General features: G+C 35.5%; 1 protein-coding gene across 1 annotated transcript; it reads right to left on the reverse strand.

Annotated features, from left to right (window-relative positions):
- Positions 1 to 15,754: 15,754 nt before the first annotated feature.
- LOC149570949 (allene oxide synthase, chloroplastic-like) lies at positions 15,755 to 17,712 on the reverse strand. Its single transcript, XM_089812503.1, has one exon. It carries the CDS (start codon positions 17,485 to 17,487, stop codon positions 15,994 to 15,996), a length of 1,494 nt encoding a protein of 497 aa, XP_089668629.1. The 5' UTR covers positions 17,488 to 17,712; the 3' UTR covers positions 15,755 to 15,993.
- Positions 17,713 to 18,336: the final 624 nt, after the last annotated feature.

Genomic DNA, 18,336 nt, shown 5'->3' on the forward strand with positions numbered 1-18,336 from the left:
CCATAGGGGTACTTACTAGTTTGGAATCCTCCAAACCAAAAGTTCTCATTATCTCCTTTACATATTTTGATTGGGTGATGTATATACCATATTTCAGTTGATGTACTTGTAATCCCACAAAGAACTTGATCTCTCCAAACATAAATATTTCAAATTCTATCTTCATTTCATTTGCAAAATCTTTACATAAAGCATGTTGTCCTCCAAATATGATATCATCAACAAAAATTTCAGATAGTAAAATACCTTTTCCTTGTTGCCAAATATGATATCATCAACAAAAGTTTCAAATAGTAAGATAGTTATGAAACCTCTCATACCATGCTCTTGGTGCTTGCTTCAATCCCTATAAAACTTTGTGTAGTCTACATAACATGTTCTTGTTGTCACCATCAACAAATTATTTTGGTTGTCCTATGTAAACCTCTTCTTCTAGTATTCCATTTAGGAATGCAAACTTGACATCCATTTGATAACCTTTGAAATCTTTGTATGTAGAGTAAGAAAGTAGTGTTCTTACTCCTTCTAATCTTGCAATAGGGCCAAATGTTTCTTCATAGTCCATCCCTTCTTCTTCTGCATATCCCTTACAACCTAATCTTACTTTGTTCCTTGTGAATTCACCATTTTTATCTAGCTTATTTCTGAAAACCCACTTGGTGCCAATCACATTTTTGTCTTTTGGTCTAGGAACTAGAGTCCATATCTTATTCTTCTCAATCTATTCAATCTCTTCTTTCATGGCTTTAGTGCAATCCTCATTCTCTAATGCATCTTTCACTATCTTTTGTTCATGCATGTTGAGAAAACATGTATCACTTGTCAATTTTTCCTTGTCATAGGTTTAGCATTTTTGTCTCCAATAATTTGTTCAATGGGGTGATGTCTCTTGACATACTTTGACAATCTTGGAGTAGCTTTATTTTCTTCATTTGGCCTATCAAATTCTAAGTTACTATGTACTTCTCTTTCAAGTAGTTCAACATCTATTTTATGTACACTAATCTTAGGATCAGAATGTGCATCAGCTTCAATCTACAACTTGACACTTGATTGTAACTCAGTTCCTAAATGCAACTCGACATTCACAACATTTCATTCGATAATTATTGAATTGCTATTAATTTGTAATTTTATTTACAAAATCTTCATCAATAGACATTCCTTCATAAAAGTATACGTACAAATGATTTGTATTCCTTTGGTTCTTTCATAGGTTTAGCTTCATGTACCTTTGTATATTCATCAAATTTTACATTTGCACTTTCCACAATTTTATTAGTCTTAGTATTTAAATACTTGTAAGATTTAATTCTTGTGGAATAACCAAGGAATATATCTTCTTCACTTTTTGCTTCAAATTTTCCATTTCTATTGTCCTTGAGAATATAACATTTGCTTCCAAATACCTTAAAATATTTAACATTAGTTGAGTATCCATACCATAGTTCAAAAGGTGTTGAATAATTACCTTTCTTGATTTGCACATGGTTCAAGGTATAAATAGCTGTACTTATAGCCTCTCTCCAATATTTCAAGCAACATTTTTCTCCATCATGAGTATCCTAGCACAATCCATTATAGACATGTTCCTCCTTTCAGCAATTCTATTTTGTGGAGGGGTCCTAGGTGTAGATGTTTGTCTTTTGATTCCTTTGTCATTACAAAACATCTCAAACTCATTTGATGTAAATTCTCCTCCTCTATCTAATCTCATATATTTTAGAATTTTGCCTGTTTCTTTCTCAACTTTTTCTAAGTACCATATAAGATTTGAAAAGCATTAGATTTTTGTTTCAGAAAAATGGTAGTCATCATCCTATAATAATCGTCCACAAATAGCATGATACACTTATCACCTTTATAGCTCTGCACTTAAATTAGTCCACACAATTTAGTATGAAAAATCTCCAAAATTCTTTTACAGGTCTGAGTCTTACTCTTAAAACTAGAATTTATCATTTTGCCTAACTGACATTGTTTGTACATTATATTGTTAGGTTTCTTCAACTTAGGAAAACCCCTCACTCTTTTCATGTTACTGATACTAACCAAGTCGTAAAAATTAACATGACATAACCTCTTGTTCCATAGCCACACATCATCATATTCAACAACTAGAAAACTATCTTCATTCATATCAAGATAGAATAGATTACTTCTAGTTTGATCATATTTTCCAATTATTTTTCCATCAGTGTCATATATCTTAGAAATCTTGTATCGAAATTCAACCTTGCATCCTAGACTATTCAATTGTGATACACCTAATAGATTATAGTGAATTCCTTCAACATAATAAGCATTATCACATGCAATTGTTTTTGTGAGTGTAATAGAACTTTTTCCTTTTATCATACATGGTGCATCATTACCAAACCTTTCATTATTTCCATCACAAAATTTTATGGTAATGAACTTACTTTTATCAATAGTCATGTGATGTGAACACCCACTATCAATGATCCATCTATCAATTTTTTTTTTCTCACAAGAAACTAGTGTAGTTGCCTCATCTTCATCAAATTCATCCTTCATTGTACCATACACCACTTCATCATCATGTTCATCTGATCCTTCTTTGGTTTCTTCTTCTACAATGTAGCGAGACTTCCTACCTTTGTCTTTGTAATCTTTTTTGTCTTCATCTCTTCTACTTTTGTACTTGTTGCGACCTCTTTAATTTTTCTTCTCTGGACATCTAGATGAAATATGACCAACCTCATTATATTTAAAACACACAATAGGTAGCTTACCTTTGAAATTTCCTTTACCTCTGTGAAATCTCTTTGCAAATAGTGCTTCAAGTTGTACCACATCTTCCTCATTTGTATCACTATCACTGGACACATATTTCACCTTTTTCTTCTTCTTCTCACTAGGTTCCTTCAATGATAGTTTAGATTTGAAAGAAGATTCTATATTTTCATATTTGTAGTTGTCAAAATTAGATAGCTCAAAAGTAGTGAGTCTACCTACTAGACCTTTAAGAATTAGGTTTGTATTTGGTATACATCTTACCTCTTGTATGGCAATAACTCTAATAACATAAATAGGTTGTAATGTCCTCAATACTTTTCTTAACATAGTATCATCATCTATCATAGAACATTTGTATCTATCATCATCTATCATAGAACATTTGTATATCCTCAATAGATGGTGTGAACAGTATCCCACATCTTCTTTGCATTGTTACAACTCTTGATATCATCAAAATTGACATAGCTTGCGGTAGAGGCAATCTCCAACATTTTCTAGTTATGTTCTTTCTTCTTTTTTAGATCCTCAACAATTAGGACACCAACAGGGTCAACATGCTCTATAGTGATTGTAGATTGTGCATGGTCTCCAAGACTTCCTAGGTGTAGCATCATCAGGCTTTGCCACATAAGGAAGTTTTCCTAGTTGAGCTTGGGTACCTCTCACTTTGACATCTTGATCTTCCTACTTCTAGTACCTTCAAACTAGTTCTCTTAAGTAGATGGTTCTGATGCCAATTTCTTGAGAATAACTAAGAGAGGAGGGGGGGGGGGGGGGGGTTAATTAGTTATCCATGGTCTAGATGTACAAATAAAACTTTTCATAATTTAGTGAACCCATATCCTTCAAACATTTTCATCATGCATGCATCCATTACATTATGCAATCACTTAAACTCTTAGGCTATTGTTAAATCATTTTTGTTGAAATGTAAGTATGAAACACAAAATATTCAACAACACATTTGACATAATGATTTATGTGGAAACCCAATTTGGGAAAAATTTCTGCTAACATGCTACTAATTCTCACTCTTCTAAAGTGATGCCTTGTGAAAGTCCAACCCTATTAAAGGTTATAATGCAAATTGCTAAATGTGACCCAGTTAAAGGATTTCAATCACCTTGATAGGAATGAGCCTTGTTAAAGGACTTTTGATCATTCACTCGGAATATCACTTGGTTAAAGGATTTAGAAATGATTGTTAGGTCAACCTTAGTCTAAAGGATTTACCTAAACTAATATAATTATTAGAGAGTGGTAATAAGGCTTGATTTGATACCAATATACAACTCACTTTGTAGATAATAGATCTCTATTCAGCCCTTCATTCTACTTTGCATCATTCACTTTAGCTTTGATAGCTTGTTCACCATTCAAGAATTCTTCATCCTAAGTCTTTTTACTTTGTATGACAATGTAGACTCTAGAGTTTGGGCTTCATATGAAACAATAACCTTAGACTCCTTGTCTTTCTTGGGTTCTCCCATATGCCAACTATCAAACTATTGTTTCATGGCTTGTATTCCCTTATAAAGAGAAATTAGATCTTTTTTCATTCATCCTCCATCATCCATTTTAGGGTTAGGTAGGATTATATAGGATTCAATGAATCTAACCTCTTTTTCATTTCAGTCCCTCTAGAGACTTCTCCTTCAATCCTCTTTGAATTCACTTAAAAATGGTTCATCTTGATGTTTGTGCCACTAGCTCATCAATATTATCTTCTACATGATTCACACAATACAAGAAATCAAACTTTTCGGCTCAGATTCATCGAATTCACAATCTTTCTCATAATGTTGTCACTTGGCATTAACTTGCTTCTAATACTCAGCACAAACTATGTTGCTTGGCATCCACTATCAAAAAACTTGGCACAAACTAAAGTTTATTGGTGCTTGGCATCAACTAAACTTTACTTTGGCTTACACTATATCACTTGGCATATACTGATCATTTGGCTTTACTTGGCTCCAACTAATTTTTTGCATGACTTGCACTAACTTTTCTTAGCACATATTGTCCACTCAGTCAAGCTTTGCAGACTCAATTCTTCTTTCTTATTCTTCTAGACTTAATCAATGTATCCAACATTTGTAACCTTAAGTAGATATTCAATGCACTATAATATCACTATCTTAACTGTTCCTTATACTTCTTTTCCATATCATAACTCAACCTTTCTTTTAGATTCTATCGTTACCTCATTTGATCAAATCTTCTTCGTCAATCAAATAAATGATAGTACTCAAATCATCTAGCCAATTATCTTACCAATAAATACTAGTTTGACATCAATGGTAAAATAATGATTGAAACACACTTGTATACTTCTATCAATCTATTTTTAATAAGTGAGAGAAGAGTTATATACTGAGGATATGTTGGGAACATCAAAGGAAATGTATTAGAAATATAAGCTATTGTTTCAGTCACTTCATTTTTCATAGATAGGTTATCCTAAATTATTTACTAAAAATAGTTCTAAATTATTTTGGATAACGGGTTTAGTTGTCTTCTTATCCACTGTTAATAGGGCTAGGACATCTCCTAATAGAGCTAGTGTCTCTTGACAGGAATTCAAAGTCTCCTAATGGGGACTCATATGTACTAATTGTATTTCGCTAGACTCCTAACATGGTCATACCCTTTCACAAGGAACTCTTTATATTAGTACATTATCTTGTGGGCATCATTCTTGTTAGGGTTTTCCCTCTATTGAAGATTTTTCCTAGTTAGCATATCTTGTGTCACTTTGCATGATTATTATCTTGTGGCTATTGTATCTGTTGGTTACACATTTTAGTTTAGTTAAACTTGAAATTTAAAATTTTAAGCACATAACTAATTCAATCCCCCACCCCCTTCTTAGTTATATTGGTGTACTTTACTTTCTAACAAATGACATCAAAGTATTAGGTCATTGAAGAGAAAGTTTAAGAGCTTGAGGAGATCCATGGCTGCAATCAAGAAAGATAGTCTGAAATTTGATGGCATTAAATATGATAACTAGAAGGAAAGGATGAAGAGTCACTTGCTATGAATGGTAGAAAATTATTGGTTTATTAAAAGAACAAAGAAGGATGTGATAAAAGAAAAGGATTCGACATCCTGTTCAAAAGAAGAAAAATATTTATTCATGTATAAGCTTTTTTATCATCTCTTCCTAAAACATAGCATGTTGACGTAAAAGGTTTACATACTACATATGAAATTTGGATTAAGTTGTAAAATCTTTTTGAAGGAGATAAATTTGTTAAGAAGTCTAGATTACATAATTGGAAGAATATGTTAGCTAATGCTAAGATGATGGAAGATGAATCTATTAGAGAATATTTTGGTATAATATCTGAGATTGTTATAGGAATCAAGATTTGTGGGCAAACTATAACTAAAGATGAAATAGTATGAAAGAGTATTTTTTGTGACACCTAGTTTCACCAAACAGACATTATTGGGGAAGCTACAAGCATTTGAAAAATCTCTAAAGTAGAATCAAGGAGTGACAAGGACACAATATCCTTTGGTATACAAATATTTAGAGCTAAACTTACAAGGAGTGCGAGCACTAGTGAAGATTATGCTAGACAATGGACAATGAAAGAAGAAGAAGAAGATAAGAAGATTCATGAAGGACTTGCATTTCTTATGAAGAGAGGGCCAGAAAGGTAAGATTTTTTTTGTTGGACTTCCAAAGAACTTGGTCAATTTTTATCACAATGTCCTGATAGAGTAAAGAAGATAAAACCTAGGAAGCCTTATAAGTCAAAGTTTACACAAGATTTATTCTATGTTAATGAAGATCATTAAATTGATGTTAAGATGATGAATTTCTCAAAAAGTGATGATGAGGATGATGAACTTGGATTTTTTTTTATTAAAAAAAAGAGTCCTAAAAAATATCCTAAATCATCTATTACACTTAAATTAAAAAAGAGATGTTAGATGAAAGGAAAATGATCTATTACACTTGATAGGAAAACTAATGGATAGGGTATTTACTTTGTTCTTGGTTTGAAACATAATCTTTTGAGTGTTGTATAGCTTGTACAAAAGAGATATTAGTGGTAATCCATAGAAAAGACTTGTTTAATCAAGGATAAAGATGGGAAGTAGATTGGTACTGGTACGAGGATAGAAGGTAATGTATTTTAGTTTAACCCTACTTAGATGACATGTTTGGTTGCAAAAGTGGATGACAGTTGGTTATGGCATAAGAGATGTTATCATGTCAACTTTGATAAAATTGTGAAGGGTAGCACTACACATGCAATTAGAGATTTTCCCAAGATTGTGAAAAATTCTAACATGATTTTCATTGAATGTTTGATGAGTAAATAAAAGAACTTGGATTTACAAATAGTTGTTAAGACAACTCTGTAAAGAGATTTAGTTCACTGCTACAATGGTTAGAGAGTAACACTGATATGACCTGATTTCTGATGCAATTGAATTGTTGATTTAATATCTCAATTCTAGCTCAAATACTTGATCCCTTCTAATTGAATGTATCTGTGTAGCTCCTCAAGGATATTCTTATTATCCTTCTAATTCACTTCCTGTAAGTATCATCTATTCATCCATTCACTTGCACACATTTAATCCTCAACTTGACCTTATATGTATACCTTATGCATTGTCAAGCTAACTTTAATATAACTTTGAATAATTAGTATTCATCTCCTCAGTTGGCTAAAACCAACAAACAAATTTGTTAAACTCAATATGCCAAAACAAGAAAATCCTTTGCTAGTCAACCTTGCTCGGTAGACACTAACACTGAAAAGATTTTCCTATGTTAGCCAAGTGAACTCCATTAACATTGCATCTTCACAATTGTCCTTTGATAATCGAGTGAGCTCAGTTAACACTAGTTCCATCCAAATTTCCTTCGTTAATTGAGTGAGCTTACTTAACACTCAACTTATACAAAATTCTCTTCGATGCTTGAGTGAACTCAATATACATTATCTTATGAACTCAACAAACAAAGAAATGCTCAGCAAGGATAGGAAACTATCTTCATTACCTGAGTGAGCTTGGCATACACTAACTGGTACAAATATGACATTTTGTGTAACATCAAAGAAAATAGACAATTAATACATTTTTTTCAACAATCTCGCTCTTTGGCATTGATAGTAACACAACATGTCATAATACAATGAAATTTTAGAGAAAAATAATATTAAGGATAATATGCTTAGTTTCATTGTGATTCTCATCCATGAGAGCTCCCTCTATCAGTGTGAACTCACTCTAACTTCAGTTTCTCCCTTTCTTAGCAAACTCTATCCTTTTGATTATTAGACCAAGTTTTTCCTCTTTAATATCTTCTAGCAAAATTTCCACGATATGACAAAAAATTCTCCCTCTTTGACATCTTATGTCAAAGACAATATATAGTTAACCAATTGTTTTCAATAGCTTGTACAACAATAAAACCTGCATGGACATTTAAAAAATACCATGGATTAATTACTTACTAAATATATGTACATATATCAATACATCAATTGTATAACTCAATTTGACTACATTAAATACATAGATACAATATACTAACGTATGGGAAACATAATTCCATCACTTATCTCATTATTTGTTAGCTTCTTTATTTCCATGGTGAATTACAATAAATGAAAACTAACAATTTGTACATCCTTAGGTTCTCATATCATTGCAAAAACATTGTTTGTACATAGTACATATGTTTGATATAAGTTTAGTGAAGAATTATGTTTGATACATCAAGTTGAATGTAAGACTATACATGAATCATGTAAAGATGATTTTTGTTGATAAAATCTATGAAAGAGGAACTTGAGAAAATTGAGAAAGAATAAGACTTAGGAATCAATCCCTGGACCTAAAGAGTCTACTAAATTTCCTCAAAGGGTCATGAATTACCATGGTGAGGCTTAGTGGATACCCATTTTATTGCACCCTGTAAGGAAACTTGGCAACAAAGAATATAATTGTTTCCACATAACCCATAATAGATCTAAAATAAATACGGAATTCAAAATCCACATGCAAGAGAATAGACAACATACCCACAAAATTGTGACACAAGATATGCCCTGGGAAACCCTCATTGAGGGAAAAAACCCAACCTCCAAAAGCATCCATCATGATGTATTATTCAGCAAAAAATACCATTGCCATACAACCATGGAAGCCTTCATGGCCATAGCCACAACCGAGCAAACTATGTGAACAAGCATGAATCCACACATCGCATGCCATGCTTTCAACCTTCACAAATGCTCCCTTGGCTAACCTGTCAAGCCTTGTCCCGCTTGACTCTTGCCTTTTATCTTCTCCTTGTCACTCTACAACAACTACCCTTGTGGCTGCTTATATAGTAGCAAGTCCCACAAAACCACTAAGTGGTATTACATAAACCATGTGCTAAAACCATGTGCTACCTAACCCACTGACCCCACATTTAATATTGGGCATTTAATTCTTTTTCCCAATATTAAATAATTACATAAAATATTATCACAATGTTACAATACAACTCATCAAGTATATCCCATGGTAATCTTTACATGTTGCACGCCCATCTAGGTACAACATTACATAATAAAATAAAATAATAAAATAACAATATTATGCAATGTCTCCAACACCCATTATCTCAACAATCTCCCACTTGTTGTATACATTGCATAGGGTCAATCCATAGCCACATAAATGAACAAGGGAACAATCCCTCCTAGCACATCCACCATCATGGATAAAAATACACCAAGTGCTCCATCCTAGTACTCACAACAAAATCAAAGTATCCAGCATCTCGAACATGAATGATCTCACCTCCTATTATGCCACTACCACTAGACATACATAGAAGCCATCCAAAGAGAAATCCACCCAACCTGTTACATTAGAAGATCATAAAATCTTGTACCAACTAAAAAATTCCAAGCACAATAACCTAATCCAAAGGTAATCACATGTATCCGTAGTTGTCAAAATATCCATAGCTGAAATAGCACCCACAGCAAAGTGTCAAACCCATCCAACTATCCATACCTCAAAGGTATAACAAGTGAATCTTATATCACCGACATATCCAATCTGCAACCTGCAATCACAAGCCTCAAGAGAAATACCTGCCACATATATACCAAGAAGCTCCCACTGCAAAAGATAATGTCAAATCTATAACCAATCCACTCAACACATCTCAAAGAAGTGAATCCATGTAGTATCAAGGACATCCACAATACATAAACCAATATCCTGCAAGAAAAAACTCTCATAACAAGTCTCCAATAGTCTCCCAAATTCTCCACAACCAATAGAGGAAAGAGATAAAGTAATAACCATGTCATCTCTCACATGACAAACATGAGCACAAACCAGTGATCACAATCTCCAACCAATCTCAAATCCAATGTAAGAAAAAAAATGAACATCCAAGAATATAACCAAGACCAAGAGAAACCATGCAAATCATAACCTATATCATGTCCTTCTACACACACTTCTAGATGTAAACTGTGCAAGTATGATCTCCTCCATAAAACCCCAACAAGAAGCCTCAACAACACCTAAACCATACCATATAGCTAATCATGGATGTAAGCCTCTCACAAGAAGATCAAACTCATAAACCATTCCTAATCCAAGGAATATGCCCAATATAAAACCATCTCCCAAATTCAACCAGCATAACAACATATGCACATGGAGATAACCAATGCTAAACCATCTCTCAAATGAACCCTCTAGAACTAACTCATGTGCCATAGTTCAAGATCCATATCCATGAAAGACAAGCATAAATATAATGCAATTGAGAGAAAATAATGGGCTATACCTCTCAAGTAGCAAAACACCGAGTAGACCAAGAGTGGGGAATGAGAATGCTCATCAAGATACCCAAGTCTCCAACCAAGACTCATCTAAGAAAAATCTCCTCTCAAGTCCATATCAGGTGACTGCCCCTCGGACTTCCTGCTTAAACCATCAACCATCCCAACAAATACTTCTCTAATCCAAGAGAAATCAGCGTCACCACCATCTCTAAGTATTCATGAGCACCTGTAACCAATCAATCCATGCCAACTCCAAATGCAACATAACAATATCATGAAGTATCCAGCTTATGATCAGTGTACTCAATACCAAGAAACTAAACCAAGATCAATGTCCAAGTTCTAACCATGGCCTCAGGAACATAAACATGACAACATGATCTTACCATCTCAACCAAAGAGATAACATGCTCCATATGAACATACCATAACATGTCACAACTCTAAACATGTATCAAGAGTATACCATGACATAATAATGATACCATCCTTATACCAAGGATAACATGCCAAATAAAAGCATAAACCACACCTTTGCCAAGAACCCTAAGAGTCCTCAAGATGCAATCATCTCCATACACCATGAAGAAAACCATCTCCACATACCAGGAAGAACCATCTCCATACACCATGAAGATAACTAAGAACTCCATGAGTCCTCAAGATCTAACCATCTTCACACACCATGAAGATAACAAGTGCACCATGCAAATGTCAAAGATGCTTCTGCAGCAACAGGATCTAAGACAAACCTCCAACATTTGCAAACACTTAATAAATATATGAATGCCAAAAACTCCAACTCAACTATGGTACCAATTCACCTATGGCATCATAAAATCCATCTCCTAAATGAAGATCCAAACCAAATCAAGAACTAATCCTGCACTGTCACCCCATCACTATCACAAGCTCCCACTAAATTGTGTATCCAAGCTATCCATGACATAATGATGAAAAATACCATCCTCTAACCATGAGAATCAACCAAAGCATAAAACCATCAAAGAACTCAAAGTACACATCATGAGCTCCTCAAAAGAAACCAAATAACCATGATCCTCAACCTAGAAAATATACCACCATAACTGAATCAGAAATCTAAGCTAATGAACATCAAAGATGTACCTATATATCCAATCATGGCATGCCAAAATCCATGGCACCATGATCACATCCATGAATTGAGCATCTGTCTCTCAAAGTGTCCAACTTGTCAGCATAAAATAGTCAACCACAATCCTCCACCATGACTGTTCCTAGTAACAACATCTCATCCTTTCTACATGAAGAAAATAGAAAATCATGTGACTTAGGGCATAGACAACACAAATCCAAGCCACCAATCTAAATATGCATCAAGAATGAAAGATCGATGGGCAAAGACAACCCATAACCAAGCTATAAATGCAACCTATAAGTATAGACCACTTACAACACTACACAACTTGTAGATCCAACAAGTCATCATGCATATCCAAACCAAACACTGATAACCATATCATCATGAGACCAAACTGAAATATGAACTAAGTATACAATGACATCAAATCTTAAATCTTCAATGCCATAAACTCACAATGTTACCATAGTCAAAATATATCTATAAACTATTCAGATAAATATATCACCAAATAAATCATTCCAAACTTGCACCAAATCTGAACCAATGTGTAGAGCTCTCCAAGAGCTTTCCGTTGACTACTCGAAGTCCAAAATCCGACTCCGTATTCCAAAGTTATGCCCTAATCCGTGCTCAAAATAAACAACATCTAACGTTAGGGCTCTCAAAACCTGAAAAAATCTCAAAATCACAGAACCAAACCTACACCATCTTGTAGTGCTCTGAATTAGCTTTCCAATGCCTATAAGAACTCTGAAATATGATATTCTGAGAGAAAGTTATGACTGTTTTACTAAGACAGTCTTTTTACCATTTTCTGTATGATTTTTCATTTTTTATTTTTTTCACTGACGAAAATTTCGACGGGATTAAATTTGACGGCCATTATGGGTTGAAACCAAAAACTCTTTCATATCCTCTTAACATGGCCAAACTAGGGCATATTATATATCAAATTTTAAGGAAATGTCAACCCGGATCCAATGGTGAGGTTTGTTTTTACCCAGGAGGTCATTTTTGCAAGCTACCCCCCAAAACCCTCATTTAAATGAAACATCCGAAAAAATCCTTTTCTCCAACAATTTCACATGCCCAAATCTTTTAACATGCCATCATAACAGCAAATCCAAAACCCTCAGACCTGCAATAAATCATTCATATATCTTGCCCCTTTCTTTTATCCTCTCATGCATTCCCATGGATTCAATCTAGGGTTACAAATAATAAAACCATAGCTCTGATACCACTTGTAAGGAAACTTGGCAAAAAAGAATATAACCATTTCCAAATAACCCATAATAGATCTAAAATAAATACGAAATTAAAAATCCACATGTAAGATAATAGACAACATACCCACAAAATTGTGACACACGATATACCCTGGGAAACCCTCATTGAGGGAAAAAACCCAACCTCCAAAAGCATCCATCATCATGTATTATTCAGCCAAAAATACCATTGCCATACAACCATGGAAGCCTTCATGGCCATAGCCACAACCGAGAAAACTATGTGAACAAGCATGAATCCACACATCCCATGCCATGCTTTCAACCTTCACAAATGCTTCCTTGGCTAACCTGTCAAGCCTTGTCCCGCTTGACTCTTTCCTTTTATCTTCTCCTTGTCACTCTACAACAACTACCCTTATGGCTGCTTATATAGTAGCAAGTCCCACAAAACCACTAAGTGGTATTACATAAACCATGTGCTAAAACCATGTGCTACCTAACTCACTGACCTCACATTTAATATTGGGCATTTAATTCTTTTCCCCAATATTAAATAATTACATAAAATATTATCACAATGTTACAATACAACTCATCAAGTATATCCCATGGGAATCTTTACATGTTGCACGTCTATCTAGGTACAACATTAGATAATAAAATGAAATAATAAAATAACAATATTATGCAATGTGTGCATCACCCATTATCTCAACACACCCCACTCTATCTAGGTCAATAAATTGGATGTAAGGAAACAAATTTCTATTTTTTCTACAAAGCTGAAAAAAACTTCAAACAAAAGCACACATAATTTGATAAAGTACTCCTTTAACTATCTAGAATGGAAATGTCCACTTTCAAATCATTCTAACTATGTCAAGGAATTCAATAGTTCTATCTAGGTTTCTTAGAAAATTGATTTCTTTTTTTCATTCAAACTCCTTGATCATTTCATACAACCTCCATACAATGGATTGGGAGACCTTAAATATGTCCCCTTAACATGATGCACCAATTGGTTAAAACCCATAACTATTTCTCCATGAGATGCATATTTTGGGAAAAATGTTGTCATGCAACTTAAAAAATTTGTCAATGTTGTCATGACAACATTTTTTCATCTTTGACAACTTTCAAGTTTTATCAACAACTATGATTCGAATTGGTGTAAAACCATGTAAAAACATGTTCTAAGATTGCCCTCCTACCTTTGTTTTCCTAGTTTGGGGTCATTTTCCCCATCATGCCATATTTTTACTACTTGACAACTTTTTGCCCATATATTGACAACCTTTTCCTTGTGGTTCCAAAATACCTATAAACACACACTCTACTACCAAAAACACTCCTAAGAGACCTATTCATCATCCTTATTCATCTTATGACCTCATTAAGGTGTTTACAAGCCAAAAATTGTAAGGGTTCATCCATAAAATCATTGGTGCTCCTAAACCAATAAAACTTGTATTACAATATAAAATTCCTAACATCCTCTTAAGACACATGTCCTAACTAGATACATAGTACTAATTTGAACAAATAGTTATATATCGTAATTTAAACAAGTAGTTAAATGTAAGAGTAAAATGTGTATTGCAATATAATACCCCCTTGAGACACATGTACTAATGTTATTCCCTTAAGACACATGTCCTATTAGTTACATATCCTAATTTGAACGTAAGAGAAAAACATGTATTTAAATACAATATACCCTTAATACACACCTCCTAATTGGACCTACATATCCTAATTTTAACAAGTAGTTACATTTACACATCCTAATTTTAAACATGTCTTAATAAATTGAAAATGTAGTTATATTTTAATTATAATATAACATCTCCAATTAAGAGTGAAAAGTAATTGTCCAAAAATACATGTCAAAATTTTCAACCAAATTTCCTGCACAATTCAAGAATATATGCAATATATATTATAAATTGTTTTTATTTTGCATCAAGCAGGTCATTTGAGTCTTGGATAAAATGTAATATTCTCTAATGATCATCAATATTAAGCCTCCACTTATGCATGCCATGGTGTATGCCTAAATGAAGAGATAACACACAATGGCAATTACATGGTCACTATAGTGATAAACCTTGTTCTTAGGTTGATAATCAATGAAATGAATCCCGTATTTAATTAGTTTAAGTTTCCTCATTTATGTTCCTTGTACAAAAATAGAACCTACATGGACATTTTTAAAACACCATAGATTAATTACTTACTAAATATATATACGCATATCTATACATTTTTTGTATAAGTCAATTTGAATACATTAAAAATATAGTTACAATATACTAAAAATATAGTTACAATATACTAACTCATGTGAAACATAATTTCATCGCTTATCTCATTATTTGTTAGCTTCTCTCTTTCCATTGTAAATTATAATAAATAATAAGTAACAACTTCTACATCATTGGGTTCTCCCATGACTGCAAAAGCATTGCCTCTAATCTTGGAGGAAACCTTGTCGTTAAGTGCACTTGAGCTAGAGTAGTATTGGGATAAGTGATCTTCTAGAAAGTCTCAACACTTCTTCTGTGTAAGTATCACCTAGATGAAATCAATACTAAGTATTTCAATCATTCTCATGAAAGATGTGTTCATATAATGAACTACTACAATATTCATGAAACATGAACCAATGATTTTGATTTAAAAACTACACAATTAAACCCTCATAACAACATTATTACAAAGGTAACAATACAACGATTCTAATTTCACTGAACTCTACTATACATATTATCATGTATTTATTTATTCAAAACATTAGATTTCCACAAAAACAATAATAATAATTATTATTTCGTTTACATCGCACTCAATGAATTACTATGAAAATAACGCATGGTGGAAAACATTGATGCGAATAAAACCTACACTACTGAAACCAAAATCACAACTTAACTTAATCTACGCTGGTACGAATTCTCTCCATGAAATCCTACACCACCGAAACAACCAGAAATCACATCTTAACCTCTGCACTGCTACGAATTGTCTCCATGGGGAACTAAGAAATGGCATTGTGGAGGGAAGTAAAGACAACTTTGGTTGTGGTGGACGGGTCGGTCTCAAAGAAGTCGTAATGCTTGAAGAGATGCGCCACCAGCAAGCGCGACACCATGACGACAAAGTTCTTCCCCGCGCACTGCTTGTTCTGCGCCGTGGGCTGCTCGGTCTCGGGCCCGTTGGACCAGAGCACGTGCTTGAGCAGCTTCTCCCCTTCCTCTCCCATGAATCGCCGCGGGAGAAACTCGTCGGGGTACTGAAACACTCTGGGATCTCTGGTGGCGAAGGGCTGATACCCACCCAGCATCTCCCCCTTCTTCACCGCGTATCTAATCCCATCGTGCGACTCCACCACCAAGTCCTCCCTCGCGCGCCCGTACTGGAACGGCACCGGGGGCTCTATCCTCAGCGCCTCGTACACCGTCGAACGGATCATCGCCATTCCCTCCAGTGCTCGCATGCTCAGCGTTCCTCCGTTGTCTCTGATCCCCGCTCTCACCTCCTCCGCCAGATCTGCCTGCACGTCTCTCCCCAGCGACGCGATGCGTCGCACGAGGGCGGGGAAGAAGATGAACATGCCTCCGAAGGCGTTGAAGCAGATGGCGAACACCAAATTGTGACACGCCTCTTCGCGATCCAGGCCGAACTGGTGTTCCGCGGCGTCCAGCAACTCCCTGCCGTGCGTCCAGAAGAAATTGCGGATCTTGTTGTAATCCCCGCTAACGAGCGCGAACGGCAGAGGGAGCGCGTGGATTGTGACCTCCTCCAACATCTTGGGAAGCAAGCCCGTGCTCGCGATGGGCGCGAGCTGAAGCCCGATCCACTTGAGCACACAACTCGGCCCCTCCTTTTTCAGGCTCGACTCGTTAGGGTCCTTGTTCAGCACAGACCTGCAGAGGAAATTGAAACACATCTGCAGATTCTCGCTGTTGAATTCGGCCCTGCGGGACCTGGCGAACTGGTCGTCGAGTTTAGCACAGAGCTCCCCCGCGGCGCGATCGAATTCCGGGAGCCATTTGGGCGCGTTGATCTTGAGCACGTGGAAGCAGAAGTTCTTGAGCTTGGCGTGCTTCTCTTCGGAGGGGTCCAAATACGAGAGCACCCGATACCCGCCCGTGAATTTTGCATTGGGCGTGTAGACCCCCGTGAAGACGTTCTTCTTGTCCACTTTGGTCGCGTCGAAGAGGACGGGGAAACTCTTGGCATCCAGCAGAATTATGACGCGAGGGTCGCGAGATAAGGGCGGCCCGGGCGGCATGTTCACCCTGAATACGGTGCTGTTGTACTTGCCTATGCGCTTTCTGAAGAACTCCTCCACGCCCTTCTTTACGTAGTCGTAGCGATCCGCGATGGCTCCGATGATGGGCAAGCCGTAGCTCCCAGGGACCTCCTTTGCTTCTCCAAACCTCGAACAAGAAGCCATGGAATAGTCACTGCCCGCGCCCTCCCAACTCTCACGATTCAAGCAACAACTCCTCGGCAAATTGAATGCCATAACGCGAAACGCATGAACTACTTATAATACATATAGCTTTACTCACTCCATCCCTTTCCCACATCGTTCGGCTCAAATCAAATTCTCAGAAGAATCGATTACCCATCCACCTCTACCCTCCATCGGAAAATGATTCCTCCGCGTGAGACATTTCATCTATCAATCAGACCATCCTGAGAATTTTCGCTGTGGGGGACAGCTGGAAAGCTTCAAAATTTATAACATAGAACAATTCCACAGATTGTCGAAAGTTACTACCATCAACGAGAAAACTGGAAAACTATTACTTAAGTAAAAAACAGTTATATGTATTCCACTTCTAATGAGCTTTTTAAGAATAACAAATAATTTAAATAGTTATTTCAAATTTCTATTTGCATCAAGAATATGAAAAAGTGGTTTTAAATTCAACAAAATTCCATAGACACCAAAAAGCTATGCACTGTCTTCCTATTTTCCTTTCAAAAAATCTATTGTGTGATGTGCCCTTAGACCTCGAAAGAGAAGCCATGTGTTCATGTTGTGACTACAGAAGTCAAGAAAACTCTTTGATTGGGGTAAATGATGCACACAGTAAAAATTAGAAGGGCATTATATTTTCATCGAAGATGAGTGTTTTGGCAATACCATCACTGCACCTGGTAGTATACAAATCTTCACATCCATTTGAGGAGGAAGGAAAGATGAGAATAATTAACATCAAACACCACATTATGCGTTTAAGCATGGGATAGATGTGGGCGATGCAATGTTCTTCTATATTGAAAGAAGGCAACTTGTAGGGTAAGCTGAAATCCATTTTGGGGGCATTGTAAAACTCTGTTCAACGATCACATTGATATAGGTTGA

The sequence above is a fragment of the Cupressus sempervirens genome, chromosome 2, assembly GCF_028749045.1.
Source record: "Cupressus sempervirens isolate cs-2001-9-10 chromosome 2, ASM2874904v1, whole genome shotgun sequence".
NCBI lineage: Eukaryota > Viridiplantae > Streptophyta > Pinopsida > Cupressales > Cupressaceae > Cupressus > Cupressus sempervirens.

What these genes read in the sequence shown, in the direction of transcription:
- LOC149570949 (XM_089812503.1), bottom strand. Translation starts at nt 17,487, where the DNA reads ATGGCATTCAATTTGCCGAGGAGTTGTTGCTTGAATCGTGAGAGTTGG.